Source organism: Staurois parvus, unplaced genomic scaffold, assembly GCF_062004578.1.
Source record: "Staurois parvus isolate SC_StPar_1 unplaced genomic scaffold, SC_StPar_1.0 ptg000244l, whole genome shotgun sequence".
NCBI classification, from domain to species: Eukaryota; Metazoa; Chordata; class Amphibia; order Anura; family Ranidae; genus Staurois; species Staurois parvus.
Genome location: NW_028318040.1, coordinates 9,944,880 through 9,964,125, shown reverse-complemented (window position 1 = coordinate 9,964,125; position 19,246 = coordinate 9,944,880). Strand labels below are relative to the sequence as shown.

Sequence of the window (19,246 nt, the reverse complement as noted above, 5' to 3'; positions counted from 1 at the left end):
TCAGTATGTAGAGAGCTTCATGGAATGGGTTTCCATAACCGAGCATCTGCATCCAAACCTTACATCACCAATTGCAATGCAAAGCACGCCACCACTGGACTCTAGAGCAGTGGAGATGTGTTCTGTGGAGTGATGAATAACGCTTCTCTGTCTGACAATCCGATGAGGGTTTCTGGGTTTGGCTGTTGCCAAGAGAATGGTACTTGCCTGGTTGCATTGTGCCAAGTGTAAAGTTTTGTGGAGGGGGATTATGGTGTGGGGTTGTCTTTCAGGGGTTGGGCTTGGACCCTTAGCTTTAGTGAAGGGAACTCTTAAGACATCAAGATAACCAAGACATTTTGGACAATTTCATGCTCCCAACTTTGTGGGAACAGTTTTGGGATGTCCCCTTCCTGTTCCAACATGACTGAACATCAGTGCACAAAGAAAGATCCATAAAGACATGGATGAGCGAGTTTGGGGTGGAGGAGCTTGACTGGCCTGCACAGAGTCCTGACCTCAATCTGATAGAACACCTTTGAGATGAATTAGAGTGGAGACTGAGAGCCAGGCCTTCTCGTCCGACATCAGTGCCTGACCTCACAAATGTGCTTCTGGAAGAATGGTCAAACATTCCCATAGACACACTCCTAAACCTTGTGGATGGCCTTCCCAGAAGAGTTGAAGATGTTAGAGCTGCAAAAAAGGGTTTAATACTTTTGCTAGTATCTAGTTTCCCCAGCCAGCACTCTCTGAAGTACTAGTAACAAAATGTTAAATAATATGTAAACCCAACAATTCATGTTCCTGATATACTGTATGCGTGTTGTACCATGTACTTGTCTGAATATGTACCGTGTTCTCTTTGTATTGCTTATCTGGTGTTCCTACTAGTCCCTCTGCTTTTCTATTAAAACTGATTACACTAGGCATGAGAGCACAGTGTGGTCAGTTTTCAGGCTGTGCAGTGAACTCAGCCTGCTCTCTTCCAATGATCAGACTTCTTACCAGTGAATGGTTGTGCAGGGGGGAAAGTGTGTGCCAGAAGAACAGAGGGTATGTGATAACATAAAAGAAGGTAATGAAGTAATTATAATGTTTTACCTTTCATTTCTATTTTAAGGCTACGTTCACACTTGACTTTATTTCTAACTCCTGCCAAATGCCCCTATAGCGTTTGACAAGTGTTAGACAGGCATTTGGGAAGCATTTTTAATACTCCCCAAACGCCCTATGCACGTTTTTGAGGTGTTTGATAGGCATTTGCCAAGCGTTAAAACTGCACCACAAACACCTATAATGAAGTTTAATGGTATTAACGCTCCGCAAACGCTCTGCAAATGTCTGCCAGGCATTTGAGGAGCATCACCATAGACTTGAATGCGAGGCTTCAGCTCCTCCTGACTCCACATGAGGCAACAATTGTGCCACGATGCAATGCTAACGTTTCAGTGTGAACAGCACTGTGTGCTGCCATGTGCAGAATTTTCATAGTCGTCTGAGAAGCATTAAATACACTTCCAAATGCTTGTACGATGCCTGCTGACAAAGCTAGTGAGAATGTAGCCTTAATGTATGGGTTGTTTTATGAGGTGAGGATTTACATATAGTTTAAACTGGCCACACATGGGCTAGTTTATTTCATTCAACCAGTGGGTTAAAAGAAACAAAAAACTGACCCAGTTGTATTTTTCCACCACTTCCTCCCACCCACTTCTAACCCATCCTTCCAGGTGTTAAAGTTTTCTTGTGAACTCAGTTATTCTCACCTGAGTCCCTCCATCTAGGATCCTTGCTGATGCCATTTTCACCTACAGGGGCTGCAAAAACTAAACAGGGATTATTTTTAACCCAGTCATCAGAGAGGGGAGATGGGAGCAAGAAGTGGTAGGGGGATTACTTTTATCCTAGAATTGATCTTTAAGGTTTAATTGATGTATATAGATCAGGTTGCGGCCATAGTTGGGCTATAACTCTCTTGACAATTCAACTATGATTCTCAGCCATATTGGTATGTTTTCTTCCCTATTGAAAAAGCCTGATGGCATTTTAGCACCTCTCTGCATACTGAACTTGTAGAAATACTGTTGGTAAGGAGTTTCTGTGCAACCTACTAAAGTCAACTAACTTGTCTACCACCTGATCCTGCTGAACATTGGTCCTCCATAAATACATTCTATATAACAGACATTGGTCCAGGAGCACATAAAGGCTACCGAATGCTAGAAATATGCAGCAGAAAAGCACTTCCATAAAGACCCTTCCAAGCACACAATTATAGCAGTTTCTATTGTTTTGAATTTGTCCTGTCAGACATAATGGGTAGCTCACATGCTGTATATTTGTTCTTTTTTCTTTACGAGACTCATAGGGGTTTATTTACTAAAGCTGGAGAGTCCAGAATCAGACTCCCTTCTGCATAGAAACCAATCAGCTTCTAACCTCAGCTTGTTCAATGAAGCTTTGGCAATGAAACCTGGAAGCCGATTGGTTTCTATGACGAAGGGAGTCTGATTTTGGACTCTCCAGCTTTGTAAATAAACCCCCTTTGGTCTTTTTGTCATCCACCACCTCAAATATTGGTGAATCAGACCAAACAAGCTCAAACTGACCTTGCTTATTTTAAATTGCTGACTTTTACTTATTAAGTGCCCAGCACAGACCTACTTCTCTAAATTTTGGTGGGTCAGAGAAAGAGACATAGGTGTGCTGCAATTCATGAAATCAAAATCACTACATTTTCTATACAAATAAGATTGCTGAGCACCAATTTAACCTTAAGAGTGTTTTGTGATTTTTCTCTACATGTATCTGTATCACTTAAATAGCAAGTCTTTAATAGTTTATGCATGTACAGTATTAATAGAAAACAGTTTAACTTACAGCAAACATATTACTACTTATTAGATTTTGTATGTCACTGACCATTACTGAAGTGTTTCCAATGACCTCAAAGGCATAATCCACACCATCGTCAGTCATCTTTGCCAAGACCTCATGGATAGGAATATTGTGGTCCTTTGGATTGATACATTCAGTGGCTCCACACTCCATGGCTTTTGCAAATTTATCACTATTTAAATCAATTCCAATAATTCTGGAGGCACCAGCAACTTTACATCCAATAACCACAGAGAGCCCAACACCTCCCAAACCAAACACTGCACATGTGGAGCCAGGCTTAACCTGTAAAAAATGAAGCACAGCATATTCACTGTGAAGTAATGAAGGCCCTGTATGAGAGTACAGACATTTTTTCAAATGACCTGGAAAATTGCAGGGATAAGTTTTTTTCTTCTTGAACACTACACCCCATCATTTTCATTAATAGTTCAGACACAGAATTTGCCAGAGATCCTTGACCTCTTTAGAATAAATTTCCTTTCCCTGGTTTTTACCAAACAAAGATGTCCAAGTGGCCACAGACATTGTACATCAAAGGGCCACAGTGATGAACTTTATAGCCCTGGTGTTGAGGGTACATTTTTACAAAAATATAAAAAGAAACCTGAAAGCAGACAATTTGTTCCACAGACCATTCACTTACCACCCAGTTAATAAGTAGTAGTTAATATCTAGCTTACCATAAAGAATAACCTCTCCAGCTTACCATAAAGAACTCTGCTCATCTTTTCAGATATGTTCACATTTATTGATCTTTCATTGCTGATGAAAATCACATATGATGAGATTAAGAGCCATAAAAATGTTTCCATGTTGTCTGAACTGAATGTAAAGTTTTTTTGTCATTAGGCTGTTCAATTTAAAAATTTAACTGACCTCGTAAAAGAATGTACATGTATACTTGCACTTTTAGCACCTTATTTCTTAAAACTATTATCAGTTGCAAATCTCTGACCACTAGAGGTATCCAACACTTCCAGGGGTGTCCAATACCTGCTCCCATGCTACATGCTATGGTTTCTGCCAACTGCCCCTGTTAGTGACAAAGATGCCACCAGGGGGAATCAAAGCATGCAGCTTGGGAGTAGGTATTCTGTACACACCCAGAAGCATTGGATACATACTGTAGAACTACCAGAGATCTGCTATGTGGCAGAGTTGTAAGGCATGGACCATCAGACAAGCAAGTATACATCTTTGTATTTTACGGGCTGACTTTTGGCTACGTGGGACAGCATAAAGTGCATTTGTGCCCAGTTTTGGAGCATTTGTTTTTACATATTCCTAGTTATCTGTAAAAATAAACTTTAAAACAAGCAACCCCTGACTTCTCTAGCTACTTATTATGTGAAGTAATTCATTCCTAAAGATCCTCAGAAATCATAACATGGACTCTAAAGTTGGGTTTCAGCCAGTTTCTAACAGCTTACAAAACAACCACTGTATGCTTGCATTAAAACGCCGGAAGGCTGTCAAATTTGGTGCAATGGAAAGTATTAGAACAAAAAATACGATTTCTGTACCTCTGAAGATAAATATGTCTACAATAGCTGCAATCTGACTACCTTGTGAGATGGGCTTCTATTCAACTGCTGGGACAGCTCATTAAAGCAATCACCTGATTTGGAAGCTTCCTCCTGGAATTAGCATCCCCTTAAAAGGTTTCCAGAAGGTAGCAGAAAGGGATCATTGATTGAGTAAAGCAGTTAAAGCCATCACAACGATCTGGCTTGAATTCACATTGGGCTATTCATTATGGCACCTATCTGCAGCATTTTTTTATGTTGACTATGGCATCTGCAGAGTTTTATTTTCTTAGATAGAGAGAAATATATAATGCTCAGTTACAGCTTCTATATGTAGATTAGTGGAAGTGCTGCATGCTAATGATGTTTTTCTTAAACTATAAATCAGCAATGCAGTAATACAAAATTAAATGTCCATGTTACCACCCCATGCACGAACCATTGCATGATTTGTTTTGAATGACATTCCAGCACCTTCCCCAGTGCATCACAATGAACTTTTATTTCAGTGTGCCACAAAGCACATTTATAAACCATCTATGCACTATGCTGTGCTGGATTAAAAAAAAAAACAGAAGTCTATTGCAGTGCATTGGTAGCGCAATCAAATGATTGCATCTAGTCATACAGATACTATTTTATGGACTGTACAATAAGTGCTGCATGTTTATAATTTGAATCAAAGGGCTGTGTCTAGTGCTGCATATGCCTCCACTCCAGATGTCGAGACCTCCATAGCAAAGCAATTTTATCCTAGGCAAGACACAGAGGAGGATTTTCTGGACAAGAGAAGAAATACCAGTGTCTTAGTGTTTGTTTCTAGGTAGCATCTACTGGTTTTAAAGCCCAGCTGATGTCTCACTTCTTAATTCCTTATAAATTCTGTATCAAGTGTCATTCGTGCTTAGGGCCCTATACACTCAGGGATGAATTTGTGGAGAACAAGTAATCTGTTTTCCAGACATCCATCCCTGAAAGCATAGGGCCATAAATGTGAGTACCACTCAGTACAGCATGCAGCCCCCTTCATCCACAGTGTATTTCAGCCTACAATAAAATATCATGGGCTGTAGGCAGTGGGGCCAGGTGCTAGAACTGTGCCTCCTGGGTGCACTAAAATGCTGGAATTGAATGCACTCAGGCCTTGAAAACATCTTGTGATATCATTATGCAGTAAAGAATCAAGAATATTTTGACTATTTAACTAGCATAGAGGTTTGATACTTACTTTACCAATGTTTACAGCAGAGCCATATCCAGTTGAGAACCCACAGCCAATCAAGCAGACTTTTTCCAGTGGAGCATCGTCATGGATCTTAGCGACAGCTATTTCATCCATCACAGTGTATTCAGTGAATGTGCTGGTGCTGATAAAGTTGCAAATGGGTTTTCCTTTGCAAGTAAATCTGCTGGTTTTATCCAACAGCACACCTTCATATTTGCCAATGCTGTTTAGGAAATAAAATACTTTTATGTAATGGGGTTGTATACGGTTTTGTACATTTTCTTTATTTTACTCATAAATAAATATGTTTTAAATTATTTTTTATTCTTAGGTAAATATGAACCATTGCAAATAAATATTCAAAATTCACCCCATGCAGTCAGCATGCTTCTGTACGGTAAATGGAGTGTGATTTGATTCAGAAAACACACAGCTGAATGATCAGATGGGAGTCAACCCCCCTTCTCTGTATGAAGTTAATGTGGCTGTTTTCTATATGGATCATTATCTACAGAAAATCAGTCTAAAAGTGGGCAGCTACTAGTGAGTTTGGTAAAAAAAATTCATAACTTATAGCACTTCAGAATGTTTCGACAAAGTTATGAATTTTTTGTAAACGCCCAATGGAAAACATCTATGCTAACCATAAAAACTTGTGTTCCTTTAGGCTCCGTTTACACAAATGCATTTTTTAGTGCTTTTTGCATTTTGCAGAAATGCACTACAGTCTATTTAACATGGTTTCCTATGGAACAAGTTCACATCTATGCTTTTTTGCTGCATTTTTGGAAAAGGTCAGGGGCTTTTTTAAAAGCAAAAAGCAGCGTTTTTTGCTACAATAGAGTTCAATGGAGAATCTACTGAAATGCATGGTAGTGTGTTTTTGCCACATTTTGCAATTTTGAATTTTTACATTTGCCCAGCAAGAAAAAAAAATTCAACTTTAAAAAAAAAAAGCTGAATAAAATGCAAAACGTGGTAAAAACGTATAAAAAGTTCAAAGGAGAAGCTACTGAAATGCATGGTTGTGCGTTTTTGCTGCATTTTGCCATTTTGCATCTGCCCAGCAACAAAAAAAAATTCCACTTAACCACTTCCCGACCGGCCGTTGCATATAAACGCCCGGACGGTGGCAGTGCAGGGTCGGGTGGAGCGCGCAGGGTCCCAGGGAGCGTGCAGCACCGCGATCCGGTGCCCGCTGTGTCCTCCGGACACAGTGAAACACCGATCGTCGGACGGGACCTCTGTGCGAGGTCCCGATCATGTGATCACCGATTGGCCAATCAGTGATCACATGCAAAGTAGTAAGCAAGATGTCACTTGTGACATCATTGTTTACTACGTGTGAAATCTGTGAATGATCACAGAGGTCACATGGTACAAGGCTATTCACAACAGCCTTGTACCATGTGACAAGCTGTGACCAATCACAGCTCACTCAGTACTTCTCAATGAGTGCAAGAATGCAGACAGAGAGCAACAGAAATGATTGCTTTTACATCCTATATGGGTGTAAAAGCAATCAGTGTAAGAAAAAAAAAAAATATATCTTCATCACCCCTCACAAGTAGTACAGTGTCACCATGGTGATACTGTACTGCTAGGGTGACAGTATGTAAAATATAAAAAATAATATAAAAAATAAAATAAAAATGTAAAAAAAAAATGTTTCAAAATTATAACTTTTGGTTATAAACTAATTTGGATTTTTTTTTTTTTTACTAAAGAGATAACGGAATTTTGGCCAAGATTTATGATGAAATATTTATTTGCAAAATTTTATTAAAAAAACACTTTTTTTCAAAATTTTTGAACTTTTTCATTTACATAGCAAAAAAAATAAAAATCCCAGCGGTGAATAAATACCACCAAAATAAAGCTTTATCTGTCTCAAAAAGATGGTAAAAAATTCATTTGGGTACAGTGTTGCATGACCGCACAATTGTCATTCAAAGTGTGATAGCGCTGAAAGCTGAAAATTGCCCTGGTCAAGAAGGGGGTAAAAGTGTCCGGTCTGGAAGTGGTTAAAAAAACAAATCTGAACTAAATGCAAAACACAGTAAAAACGCATAAAAAGCGTGTGTAAAAATAAAACGCAAAACAAACTGCAAAAAGCATTGGAGAAAGTATCAAATGCAAAATGCATATACTGTATGTGAACCAAGCCTTAAAGCCCACGACTATCTTAGTATAAATGTAGTATGTCTCAATAAAATATTGCAAATTGTTGGAAAATTGTTGGCAAAATGGCAAACTAGAAAAATTAAAGCAAAACAGTAAAACATGCTTTTAGGACAAACAAAAAGAAGCCTTAAGTGACAAAGGTTCAGTAAAAGGTAGTTTCTGACCCATTATAAAGAGTCTCCAAATATAAAAAAAAAGTCCTCCTGTGATTATTTTTCTGTTGTTTGGATTCGTACGGTGTTGGGCTACTTAGTTATTTTATGTAAATTGCTATACCCTCTGAACATCAAAATATTGACTTACTCATTTTTGTAACACAGATTACTCTCTGGATTTTTACAACATCTGCATTCTCTGCACTGTGGCACGAACAGTGGGATGACTTTATCTCCTGTAGGAATTAAAAACCATTATTCAAACTCTGTTCACAAAGCAAATACGGATTTAAATGTGTTTATCACATAAATGGATAAATGAAAGAGTAAGTCCACCTAAAACTGATAGGCCAATTCACTTTGATTTTGGGGCATATTTTTAAGGTATTCATTTTTATTTTCATGGCGCCTTTCCTAAAGCATATTTATCAACTGTTCACTGCTAAAACATTTCAAGCATGCATTTGTAGATTGTTCTACCCAGAGAATGCACACTGGGGTTTATTTACTAAAGCTGTCGCGTAACCCTTCTGGAGCTCCACCCGCCAGCCAATAAGGAATGACTTTGCGCTCGCGCATATCACCCCTCCCTTCCACAGAATAATATTATCAGTGCTGGGCCTAAAAGTAGCGACGTTCCACAAGACAGCATTATCAGTGTGGTAGATAAGGGGTTAGTGGAGTCACAGCAGTGTGACGGTTGGCATCTCATAGAAATTCTGAAGGACCCTCTGCACACTGGTATATACCCTTTCAAGCAAACTATGCAATAAATAGGGATATTTGGTTCACACATATTGCAATACATGCTTAAGCTGGCCAACTGCGTCAAAGTAATCCCTCTATGGCCAGTCCTACTCTGCCCTGCCTACACAAGTGCTACTGTGGACACAATGCTAGCATAGGGGAAAAGACACAATGGGGAGAGCTACAAGGTTCAGGTCTGGCTACTGACCCAACAATACAACAAACAAGAGATCCCTGTGCTCAAATCCATACAGCTAGTGCCTAAAATGAGCCAAAGGCAAAAGGTACTAATGGTGAAGCACGTCTTTATTTAGATATAACAACTAAAATCAGTATACAACTCACACTTAGAGTTTCAAGTATTTTCCAAACTTATTCAAGGATCCCTGGTGGTCAGTGGTTCCCTGGTGGTTAATGGCGTCTGCTGGGTGGATCCCCTAACATGTTTCGAGCTCCAAGCTCGTTATCCAAGCTTGGAGCTCGAAACATGTTAGGGGATCCACCCAGCAGACGCCGTTAACCACCAGGGAACCACTGACCACCAGGGATCCTTGAATAAGTTTGGAAAATACTTGAATATGTTTGGAAAAATACTTGAAACTCTAAGTGTGAGTTTTATACGGATTTTAGTTGTTATATCTAAATAAAGACGTGCTTCACCATTAGTACCTTTTGGCTCGTTATTTGCGAGCCGTGCAAGGTGGACCATCCCAGGAGAAGTACCACCAGGAGGCTGGACGTCGTTGGACCCACCGGTGAACCAAATGTGACCCCCGAGTGTTTGCTGAGGCCCCCGAGTGTCTATCGTGGATGACCGGTTGCTGTCCTTATTGCTGTCCAGGCCTTTTCCAGTTGCTGATGGTATACCTAATGACATGCATAGAACGCTCAGATTGTATGTTCCTGTGGTAAGCACTTTATTGTACTAGATTCTTCGAACTTCTGAAGCTCCTGCTATTGGGGTACATCTCACATGTGTTCAATCTACAGGAACGATTTTGCTGCGTTTATTTATCATACACCAGACTTTTTATATTCAAGGGTTTGATATTATGTTCCAGCGACTATGCTGAGATTTTGTGTTCAACATTGCATGTACGATGTAGCTTTAATACAGAGTCAGTACTAGTAATTATACACAGTGTACCTGGTTTGAATTTAGTCACTCCTTCTCCCACACTTTCCACAACCCCTGCAGCTTCATGGCCTAATATCACTGGAAATTTCAAACTTAAAGCCCCACTTAGTACATGATCATCTGAGCGACATATCCCAGTGGCCACAATCTGCAGAAAAATACAAAATTATAACATTTCCAACATGACAAGAAATCCAACACATTGGACAATAGAAAATTTTTTACTATGTCAGCATCTCAGGTCAGGGTTGGTTTTCTTTTACTTTCTATTGCTGTAGCTTTTTACCTGCAATACCAAAACTCACTAAACTTAAAGTTGACCTTCACTCAAAAATGATAGTGCTGCTATCTCTCCTCATCACCTCTGCCATAACACTTTTTTTTTTTTACAAGAGAAAGTATCTTTTTTGACAAGTACGCTTTCGCATTTCATCAATTCTTGCCTAGGCGAGAAAGATGTGTGCTTAGACACGCCCCCTGCCTGCAGCCTCCTGGGACATGCCATACGTGTAGGTGGGGCCTAGTGTACCTGAGAATTTAGTAAATACGTTTGGTTGTGGTTGTGAACAAACTAACCGTAAAATCCTCCTGGGGGGTCAAGGAGGAATTTTTGCCCCCACTGGAGTGAATTGGATCATGCTTTATTGGGTTTTTTTGCTTTCCTCTGGATCAACTGTGTGTATAAGATTGTGTATATGGAGGTTTTCAATATCTTTTTCTTGTTGGTTGAACTAGCTGGACTAGTGTCTCTTTTCAACCTCACTAACTATGAAATATTCCATTATACGTGATCAACTTACAGTAAAGATGACTTACTTGTTAACTTATTTCTGCCTGGTCTGAAGTTACTTGAGGACATACTTAAAGGGGTGCATGTAAGGTGTATCAAACATATGGTCACACCAGGAGACAAAACAATATGAGAGGAAGATGCAGTACCTGTGTTTTAATGTATGGTTAAAGCTGTCGAGAGAAGGATGTATTGCCATAGCTAATGGCTAACTGTCTATGTGCATATAGCAGTCAGGAAGCTGCGGTGACATTCCACAGATGACAGATGTCCCCGGTAGTGAAGGAACTTGTGTGCTTGGGTTCCTTACCTAGCAATCGTTGCCCTCAATCTGGGTCCGACTTGTGGTACAGTTCATCCTAGACACTCAACCTAAGAAACAGTACAGTGTCACCTTCAGGATGGAGGATATATTGCAGCCTCCAGTAGGTTACTTACATCCCAGGATGCTGCAGAACCGTTCCTACATGCGATTTTGCACATGCACAGCAGGAGGCCAGCTGTGATTCCTCAGGAAGTCAAGGCTATCCCCCATATCCAAGATGGAGGTGCCAAGGACCAAGTCATTAACTATTACCAATCCTTATGCTGCTAGCATTAGTAAATATACAGTAATTGTATATTATACGTATTTGTTTTAACCTTTTTTTGTTTATATTTCTTCAGTTGCTTCCTAGTTTCTGGCCTAGTCCAATGATGTCATACATCCCAGAAGTTCTCATGGGCATTTTTTTCTTTAGTCTGAAGAAGGGGAGGAGAGGCTTTCTCAGCATAGCACACCCTCCTGTCTGCATGCCTGAGCTGAAGGAAGATGGATTCCTGGAAGTAAAGGCTACTTTAATTATTTGCCCTTACTCAAGATGGTCACAGCTAGAAATGCTAGGGACAACAAAATAAAGCATGGAGACGTGGATGCATGGGTGAGTTTAGTTTAAATAAAGTTTTCAGTTTGTGGTGCTCAGATAAAATTTAGTTGCACTTATATATGTTACTTTGTTATCCTAACCAGTAACAATGAGAATGCTGAATAAGCAGGTCCATAGCAGAAAGGTAAAAATTGCATTGGTCCAGAAGGGTGTACAGGTGTGAGAGGTAAAGTGGTTAATATGTGTTACAGGAGAAGTATGGACTTATGTAAAAAAAACAATTATACTCACCTAAGTGGATGCTGTCCCCCGCCGGCTCCACAGTGAGAACTGAGTGATCAGACACCGCTTATCACTCAGTTCTGCCCTCCACTCTGAACAAAGAGCTGAGACTGAGGGAGCCAACTGGTGTCTGACTACAGTAGACTGCTCCATTTTCTTATATAAGAAGGGGAGGCCAAAGCCCCTAAATCAGACCTCTCCTGAATCTCTCTCATCAAAAAAAAAAAAAAAAGACACCCTAGACATCAGGTTTTTTTGTACACAATGCAAGCCTCCAGTGATCACTGAAGCTCCAGGCTGTGGGGAGGGTCTGACTCAGGCTCTTGGCAGACCATTAAGAGACCAGGTGCCCATTCAGGCTTCTGGGTGGATCCTGACCACATAGGTGGGATCTTTTCAGAGCCTGGACCGACTCTGTGATGTCAGCTGGCAGCAGACTTTAACCTCTAACAAAGTGCATGCCTGTGACCTACAGGAGAAGTATAGCCAAAGTACCTTTGGCTATACAGTACTTCTCCTTTAATGTTTTGACGTGCAGTAATGCAAATATACATAATATACAACCTATATATTTAGTATGTTTTTAGTAGGTACCAGTATCTGAAGTTTGTTCCGCATCATTTTTCATTGGTTTCTGTTTTGACTCTAAGTTACAGCAATAACAGCAGTATAATAAAGCAGTTACGTGACATTCATGGAATTTCTTGCATTTTTGTCCATGAATGGAACACTTTCTCTAGCTGTACAAGGTGAAGAGGCGGGGGGGATGTGAAGTCACGTTCTCCACCAATCAAAAACCATTTGCATTTGCAACTTGTAGGCAAATCAAAGCAGCTTAGAATTTTGTACAAGCATACTACATTTGGCTTGGTTCCGATTCTGAAGCCTGTTTACTCGAATCCTTAATGTATGTGTATTTCCCAATTCTGTACACCAGGTAAATCATTTAATATGCTAAAATGTTTGAATATCTTACATAATTTATTTTTTCAACATTTGCAAACTTTTAAAAACAAAACTCAGTTCACCTTGACGCGAACTTCATGACGTTTTGGTGGGGCAACTTCAATCTCTTCAATAGTGAGTGGTTGCTTAGGTCCCCAGCACACGGCAGCCTTGCATTTAATTACCTGTAAATGTATAACGTGACAACATTTTTGACAAGCATAATTGTGCTAAATACTAGTACTTTGAACTGCAGTAAAACATATACATTTTAAAAAGTACACCAAGCATTTCTGTGCCTCTTCATAATATAGAGATTTGTGTAATGCCAGAGAGGACCAAGGAATTGGTAATTTGTCTTTGGGTCCAACCTGTAAAATATTATCTATGTAACTGGATGGACTTCTGTCTTTTTTCAGCCAGACTAACTATGTATTTATGTACAAAACATGTAAAATAAAATAATGACTACATTTTTTATTCTTTCAGATAAATGAAATGTTCTAATACTACTGAAGGAGCTATCAATTATTTTAATGACCTTTAAGTTCAAGAAGACCAATTTATTTGTGAACCTTGTAGTAAGTCTACCATACTTTTGCTTTGCAAAAATGGTGGTAGAGTTTGTAGTTCATTAAAGTGTATATTGGCCAAAAAAGTTTTGTTTTCTTTTTTTTTAGGTTGAATTGAAGTTCTGACTGTGATTTTCTGCTATCCAGGACTCTTTTGGAGAGATATACCCTCACTCCCTGTTCTTTTGGGAACAGACAGTTGAGGGGTAGTAGTGTAGGGGAATTTCTCAACAGCAACACAGACAGACATAAAAAATCTGACAGTGGTTCTATATTTTTAGATATAATCATTTTTATTTTATGGAATTTGAGGGACATGTGATTCAAGAGATATTTTGGCTATACTGCCACATACAAGATAATTTGACAACTGGCAATAAAAAAAAAAAAAAAAAAAAAAAACAGTGACCAGCCTGGTATAAGCCCACCCACTCTCAGAAGGCATCTTTTTCTTTCTAGTTGTCTGGAGGAATAGAGATGTTCTCTGCTGAGAAAGATTTAAATGTGTTAATAGCCATTGTTTCTTTTGTTTATGATTTTTTTCGTTCTTCAATTAAAACTTTTATTTACACGCTGCTTGAGCTGGTCTCAATATAACAGCTATCTTGCAGCCTTTATTAAAAAAGTGGATTGTTTCCACAGCCGATCCGACAGTGTCTTCTCTTAACAAAGCTCTGGCAATCCCTGTAAGGGGAGTGCACCAGTATCTAAGGATCCTATATAGATAAATGGCTGAAAAAAACTCTCTAAGACCATGTTTGCCTTGCCTGCCATGTTAGTCTGTAAAACATTAGGGGACTAAACACATGACAAGCGAACCAGCTTTACTGCATGCTAATCCTCTGTTTGTGGAGTCAGTTAAAGTTCATACTGACAGTCCTTTACTACTGTGGTATTTGTGGGTCATTTATGGTTGGTTGCCTAAATACAAGGTTATCTATGAGAGACTGTAAAATGCAGGCTGTCTGATTAAACATGGAAAGAGATCCTAAAGATTAAAGGGGGAGTTAAATATCGATGTCCTTGTTTATGATGAATTGCATTTTCAAAGCATAATTTGTTTCCCTAATTAAGAGTAGTAAAGAATACAATTTTGCCTTAAAGTGATTGTAAAGGCTTGTCTTTTATTTAAAAAAAGCAAACATGTTATAATTACCTGCTCTTCCCAGGTCCCCCGCCGGCACTCCTGGCCCCTTCCCCTTGCCCAATGACCCATAGCTTACTCTGGGGGCGCACATGCATGCTCACTCCCAGGCCAGCTCTGAATGTCTATAAGACACATTGAGTGTGGATTGACTCCCTCTCCCTGTCCCTTGGCTGTGATTGACAGCAGTGGGAGTCTATGGCCCCCACTGCTGTGTCTCAGCCAATGAGGAGACCCAGAAGAGCCTCTGTTCTATTGCACACTGGATCGAGATGGGGCTCAGGTAAATATTTAGGGGGGACTGCAGGGGGTGCTGCTAGCAGAAGTTTTTTTTTCCATAATCATCTTTATTGATAATAAATAGTAAGAGTTACATTTCCAGCTCTGTAGAAAGCATATCACAGTCAAGAAATGTACATATAACAGAACAAGTAATGTCATAAGCCCAATCTCTTAAATAAAATAGAGATACAATATAAGAGGACAAAAATGTTGTGATCTAGTTACATTGTTCGGCCTGTAACATGAGATGTTGAGCCTCCCAATCCCAGGATAGCCGTGTATCATGACCATAACGCAAGTTGGAGGTAATGTGCGCTGGCCTCAGTAAAGGCAGTAAAGGGTAAGCAGCCTAACACATCAAGTAGTGGATAAGCAAAAGCAGAAGGTTTTTTTACCTTAATGTAGAGAATACATTAAGGTTAAAAAACGTTGAGCTTTTACAACCATTTTAACCAATACAGGAAATATCTGAACAATTTCAATTGAAATGTCTGCCTGCAGCTGTTCTAGGCCAAGAAGAATTGCTTGTCACACATAAGATCAAAGGTACTGGTAAAACCAATCAATGAGATTGCTCTACATTTAGGCCAATGGGAAGAAGTTGTATATCACAGAAAGATTTTGATTGCTGACAAAGTAGTATGGCAGGACGGGTCTAGAATATGCTATATGTGCCTGTATGCACAAAAGCCTCCCATGTGCATAATATACAGTTGATTGGACATACAGTGTATGCTGAATGGGTGGAGTGCTTCTATGCTTGCTAAGACAGAAAAAGACTAAGTATTTTGAATTGAACTTTAGAGGCTTCTGATCATTGTATTATTTGCAAATACTCTGTGGACTTTGTCATCTGTTCTGGGATTCAATTAATGCTAATCTAAGTTCTCTAATGACCTACTAACTGCAAAGACCAATGGCCACTATTCAATACTCCTACTACTCGACCTCTCTGCGGCTTTTGACACGGTTGACTATCCCCTCCTCCTCAAAAAACTACACTCTTTTGGCCTCAGCGACTCCGCTCTCTTCTGGTTCTCCTCCTATCTATCGCATCCCTCCTTCAGTGTTACCTAGAACGCTGCCACCTCCTCCTCACTCCCTCTCTCTGTAGGGGTCCCCCACGGTTCTGTCCTTGGGCCCCTTTTCTTCTCCATCTACACCTCCTCCCTTGGTCACTTGATAAACTCCCACGGCTTCAACTACAATCTCTATGCTGATGACATGCAAATCTATCTGTCTTCCCCTCACCTCACCCCTTCAGTTTCCACCCGCATCGCTAGCCTACTAAGCGACATATCGGCTTGGATGTCACTCCACTATCTCAAAATCAACCTCTCCAAAACTGAGCTCCTAGTATTCCCCCCTGCCTGCGCCACCCCCAGTGACTTCACCATAAATATCACTAACACCATCCTCAGTCCATCCCCTCATGCCAGGGTACTAGGTGTAATCCTAGACTCCTATCTGTCCTTCCAGCCCCAGATCCAATCGCTGACAAAATCATGTAGACTTCACCTCAGCAACATCTCCAAGATATGACCGTTCCTAACCCCGGAAACCACTAAGCAGCTTATTCACGCCTCGACTACTGTAACTCCCTCCTCATTGGCCTACCTCATCGTAGGCTATCCCCCCTCCAGTCTATCATGAACGCTGCTGCCAGACTCATCCACCTCACTAACCAATCCGTATCCACCTCCCCTCTCTGCCATTCCCTCCACTGGCTTCCAGTTGCCCAATGGATAAAATTAAAAACTCTAACAATGACATATAAAGCCATCCACAACACTGCCCCAATTTACATAATCGATCTTATCTCTAAATATCACCAAAACCGTACACTCTGCTCCTCGCAGGACCTCTTACTCTCTACCTCCCTTATCTCCTCCTCCCATGCTTGTCTCCAAGACTTTTCCAGGGAGTCACCCATCCTCTGGAACTCAGTACCCCAATCTATTAGATTATCACCTACTCTACTTGCTTTTCGGCGATCCCTGAAAACCTTTCACTTCAGGGAAGCCTATACCGCCCTCTGCTAATTCTGGAATCCTCTACTCTTCCAACCACTCCATCCCCCACAGTGACTATCTACTGTACCACTCACCCCTCCCTCCTAGATTGTAAGCTCCAAGGAGCAGGGCCCTCAAATCCCTCTTGTATTGAACTGTATTGTTACTGTATTGTCTCCCACTATAATGTAAAGTGCTGAGCAAACCGTTGGCGCTATATAAATCCTGTATAATAATAATAATAATCTCTCTGGAGAACGAAGTTGCTGGGGAGTTTCATTTGGACTGGAGGAAATTGCATTATATACACTCCTGTTTGCACAACATTACTAATAATTACAATATTAAGAATTATTAGTCATCATTGTCCTTTATTTACAACACCTACCTTCTGTATGTTCATTTATGCTCAAACCACTATTTATTCTAACTTGTACCAATACAATAAATTAATTTATAACTAAATGGTGTTGTGCTTATTTTCTGGTGTCTGTGCTCATGTTCTTATAAGTGCTTGCAGTTCATTCAACCAGGTGTGTCAAAGGAGCTGAAGGTGTTCCTGGAGTCACGGCACAGAACAGAGAACACAAATTACCAAATGGCTCCTTTGGGAGTAGCAGTACAATAGTTTTTATGGTTATGGACTTTGTTTGCACATTGCAACCATTTAGTGGTACAGCCTTTTTCAACCAGCGTGCCCAGGCTACCCTGGGGTGCCTTGAGGTTTCTTCCGGGGTGCCTTTGCAAAATACCTAAAAATTTCCCCAAAATTGTATTCGATCCAGCAGGTGGATCAAACCTGCCTTTCAGTTGCACAAAGACACAGGTTTTCATTATGCACCATTACGACCAATGATTCCAACAACCAATGACATCATCAGTTGATAAGGAGGAAGTCGGTCTTCTGCACAGCAACCTTGTTTGCCCCTCTCCATCAGTGCTGGGGTCACATTAGCTGAGTGATGGAGAAAAACTGAGAGAGAACAGAAACACTGCAATATTAGTCAGTACCAGTGTGCAAAAGTGCATTTAATTCAGATGAATAAATCACCTCTGACGTTGGGTGTCCTACGTGTGTGAATGTTGATGCATTATATCAAACTATTAGAATAATTTTTTACATTATAGAACAGGGTGCCTCGAGGCTATACATAATTTAAAAGGGTGCCTTGAGATTGTTTATAATTTTTAAAGGGTACCTTGACTGAAAAAAGGTTGAGAAACACTGTAGTAGTAAAAACAGAACATAATGCATTATGTAAGCTGTCCTTTGGCTGAAATCAATTCCATATGACGGATCAGTCCATGCTTGTTTTTATTACCATACAACCAAATTCCAGTGCAACATACATGTCCTTTAATAAGATTAATTGAAAAAAGATCTGATGTAAATGTGTCTTGAATTTTTGCCATATGTACATATAACACTCAAAAAACAGTATTTTTGTAGTTATGCAACCAAATCAACTGCAGAATTTTAACTCTCTGAGATTACAAAGTCCAGAAAGTGCATGCACAAAGCTAAAGAAAGCAGATGTTTTTTATCAGCACAGAATTGCAATACACTGCCAGCAAGCCATATATATATATATAGTACAAAACAGTGTTTCATTCTATTCTGTTTTGCTGTCTTGGATTCCTAGAACAGAACATCTATTACTTACTCTAAACCCCTGAATGATCACACTGTAAAAAATTATTTCAACAAAGACCATATCAAAGAATGATTTTATTGTGTGATTTATAATCATAAAAACATAAAATCATAAAAACAAAAAAAAATTGTCCATACCCAATTTCAGGTTTTCAGTTTTGCTCGTCCCTGTTAGGAAGTATTCCCCTCCCAGACACACCATGCTACACCCATGTGGACTTTCTCTGCACTACTTAAAAGGTTTTTGCTTGAGTTAGATTTTAAATCGTAATACAAGTGTTATATTTGCATTAATTGAACATAATAGGATAAGTGTACTTTCAACCAAATTAGACTTCTCCTGTCTGTAAAGTTCCCCCGATCAAAAATATGCCTCCCCACCTTTCTTTTTCCAAATACCTAATCAAATATGATTGCCAGCTGGATCCCCATATATTTAGGAAGTTTGGCAGGCAGGATTCACATGAAAGCACACTTATCCTTCTTTTCTTAAAGAATAATATACACTTTGGATATTCTTTTGTTGAAATTGCACATTATCACAATACTTTTTGTATTTTTTTTGCTGTCTGCATCTTTATTGGTGATAATTTCCCTCAATTGCTATCTCAGTATCAGGGCTAGAAAATGCTGGGAACCCCCCAATAGGGATACACACATCTCTAAACTAGACTAAATCCCATGATTTATAATGCATATTATTCTGGATGAAAAAGTGATAGTTTGGGTTTAGTCTAGATAATTGTCTCACCTGTTGTGTTGGAGGTTACTTTCATGGCAGGGTCTCTAAACTACTTTGGAAGAATCATTCTGATTACATTATTGCCCATATGTTTCTGTA

General features: G+C 39.7%; 1 protein-coding gene across 2 annotated transcripts in view; it reads right to left on the bottom strand.

Annotated features, from left to right (window-relative positions):
• Nucleotides 1-19,246, bottom strand: part of LOC149459877 (alcohol dehydrogenase 1) — a 43,198-nt gene that overhangs the window by 9,231 nt on the left and 14,721 nt on the right. For both annotated transcript variants that reach the window (XM_089680566.1, XM_089680565.1), the window contains exons 2-6: nucleotides 12,825-12,926; nucleotides 9,868-10,006; nucleotides 8,122-8,209; nucleotides 5,638-5,857; nucleotides 2,905-3,165 (exon numbers count right to left, since the gene is read on the bottom strand). In XM_089680566.1, coding sequence (XP_089536692.1) covers nucleotides 2,905-3,165; nucleotides 5,638-5,857; nucleotides 8,122-8,209; nucleotides 9,868-10,006; nucleotides 12,825-12,926 — 810 coding nt within the window. The remainder of the gene's footprint in view (nucleotides 1-2,904; nucleotides 3,166-5,637; nucleotides 5,858-8,121; nucleotides 8,210-9,867; nucleotides 10,007-12,824; nucleotides 12,927-19,246) is intronic.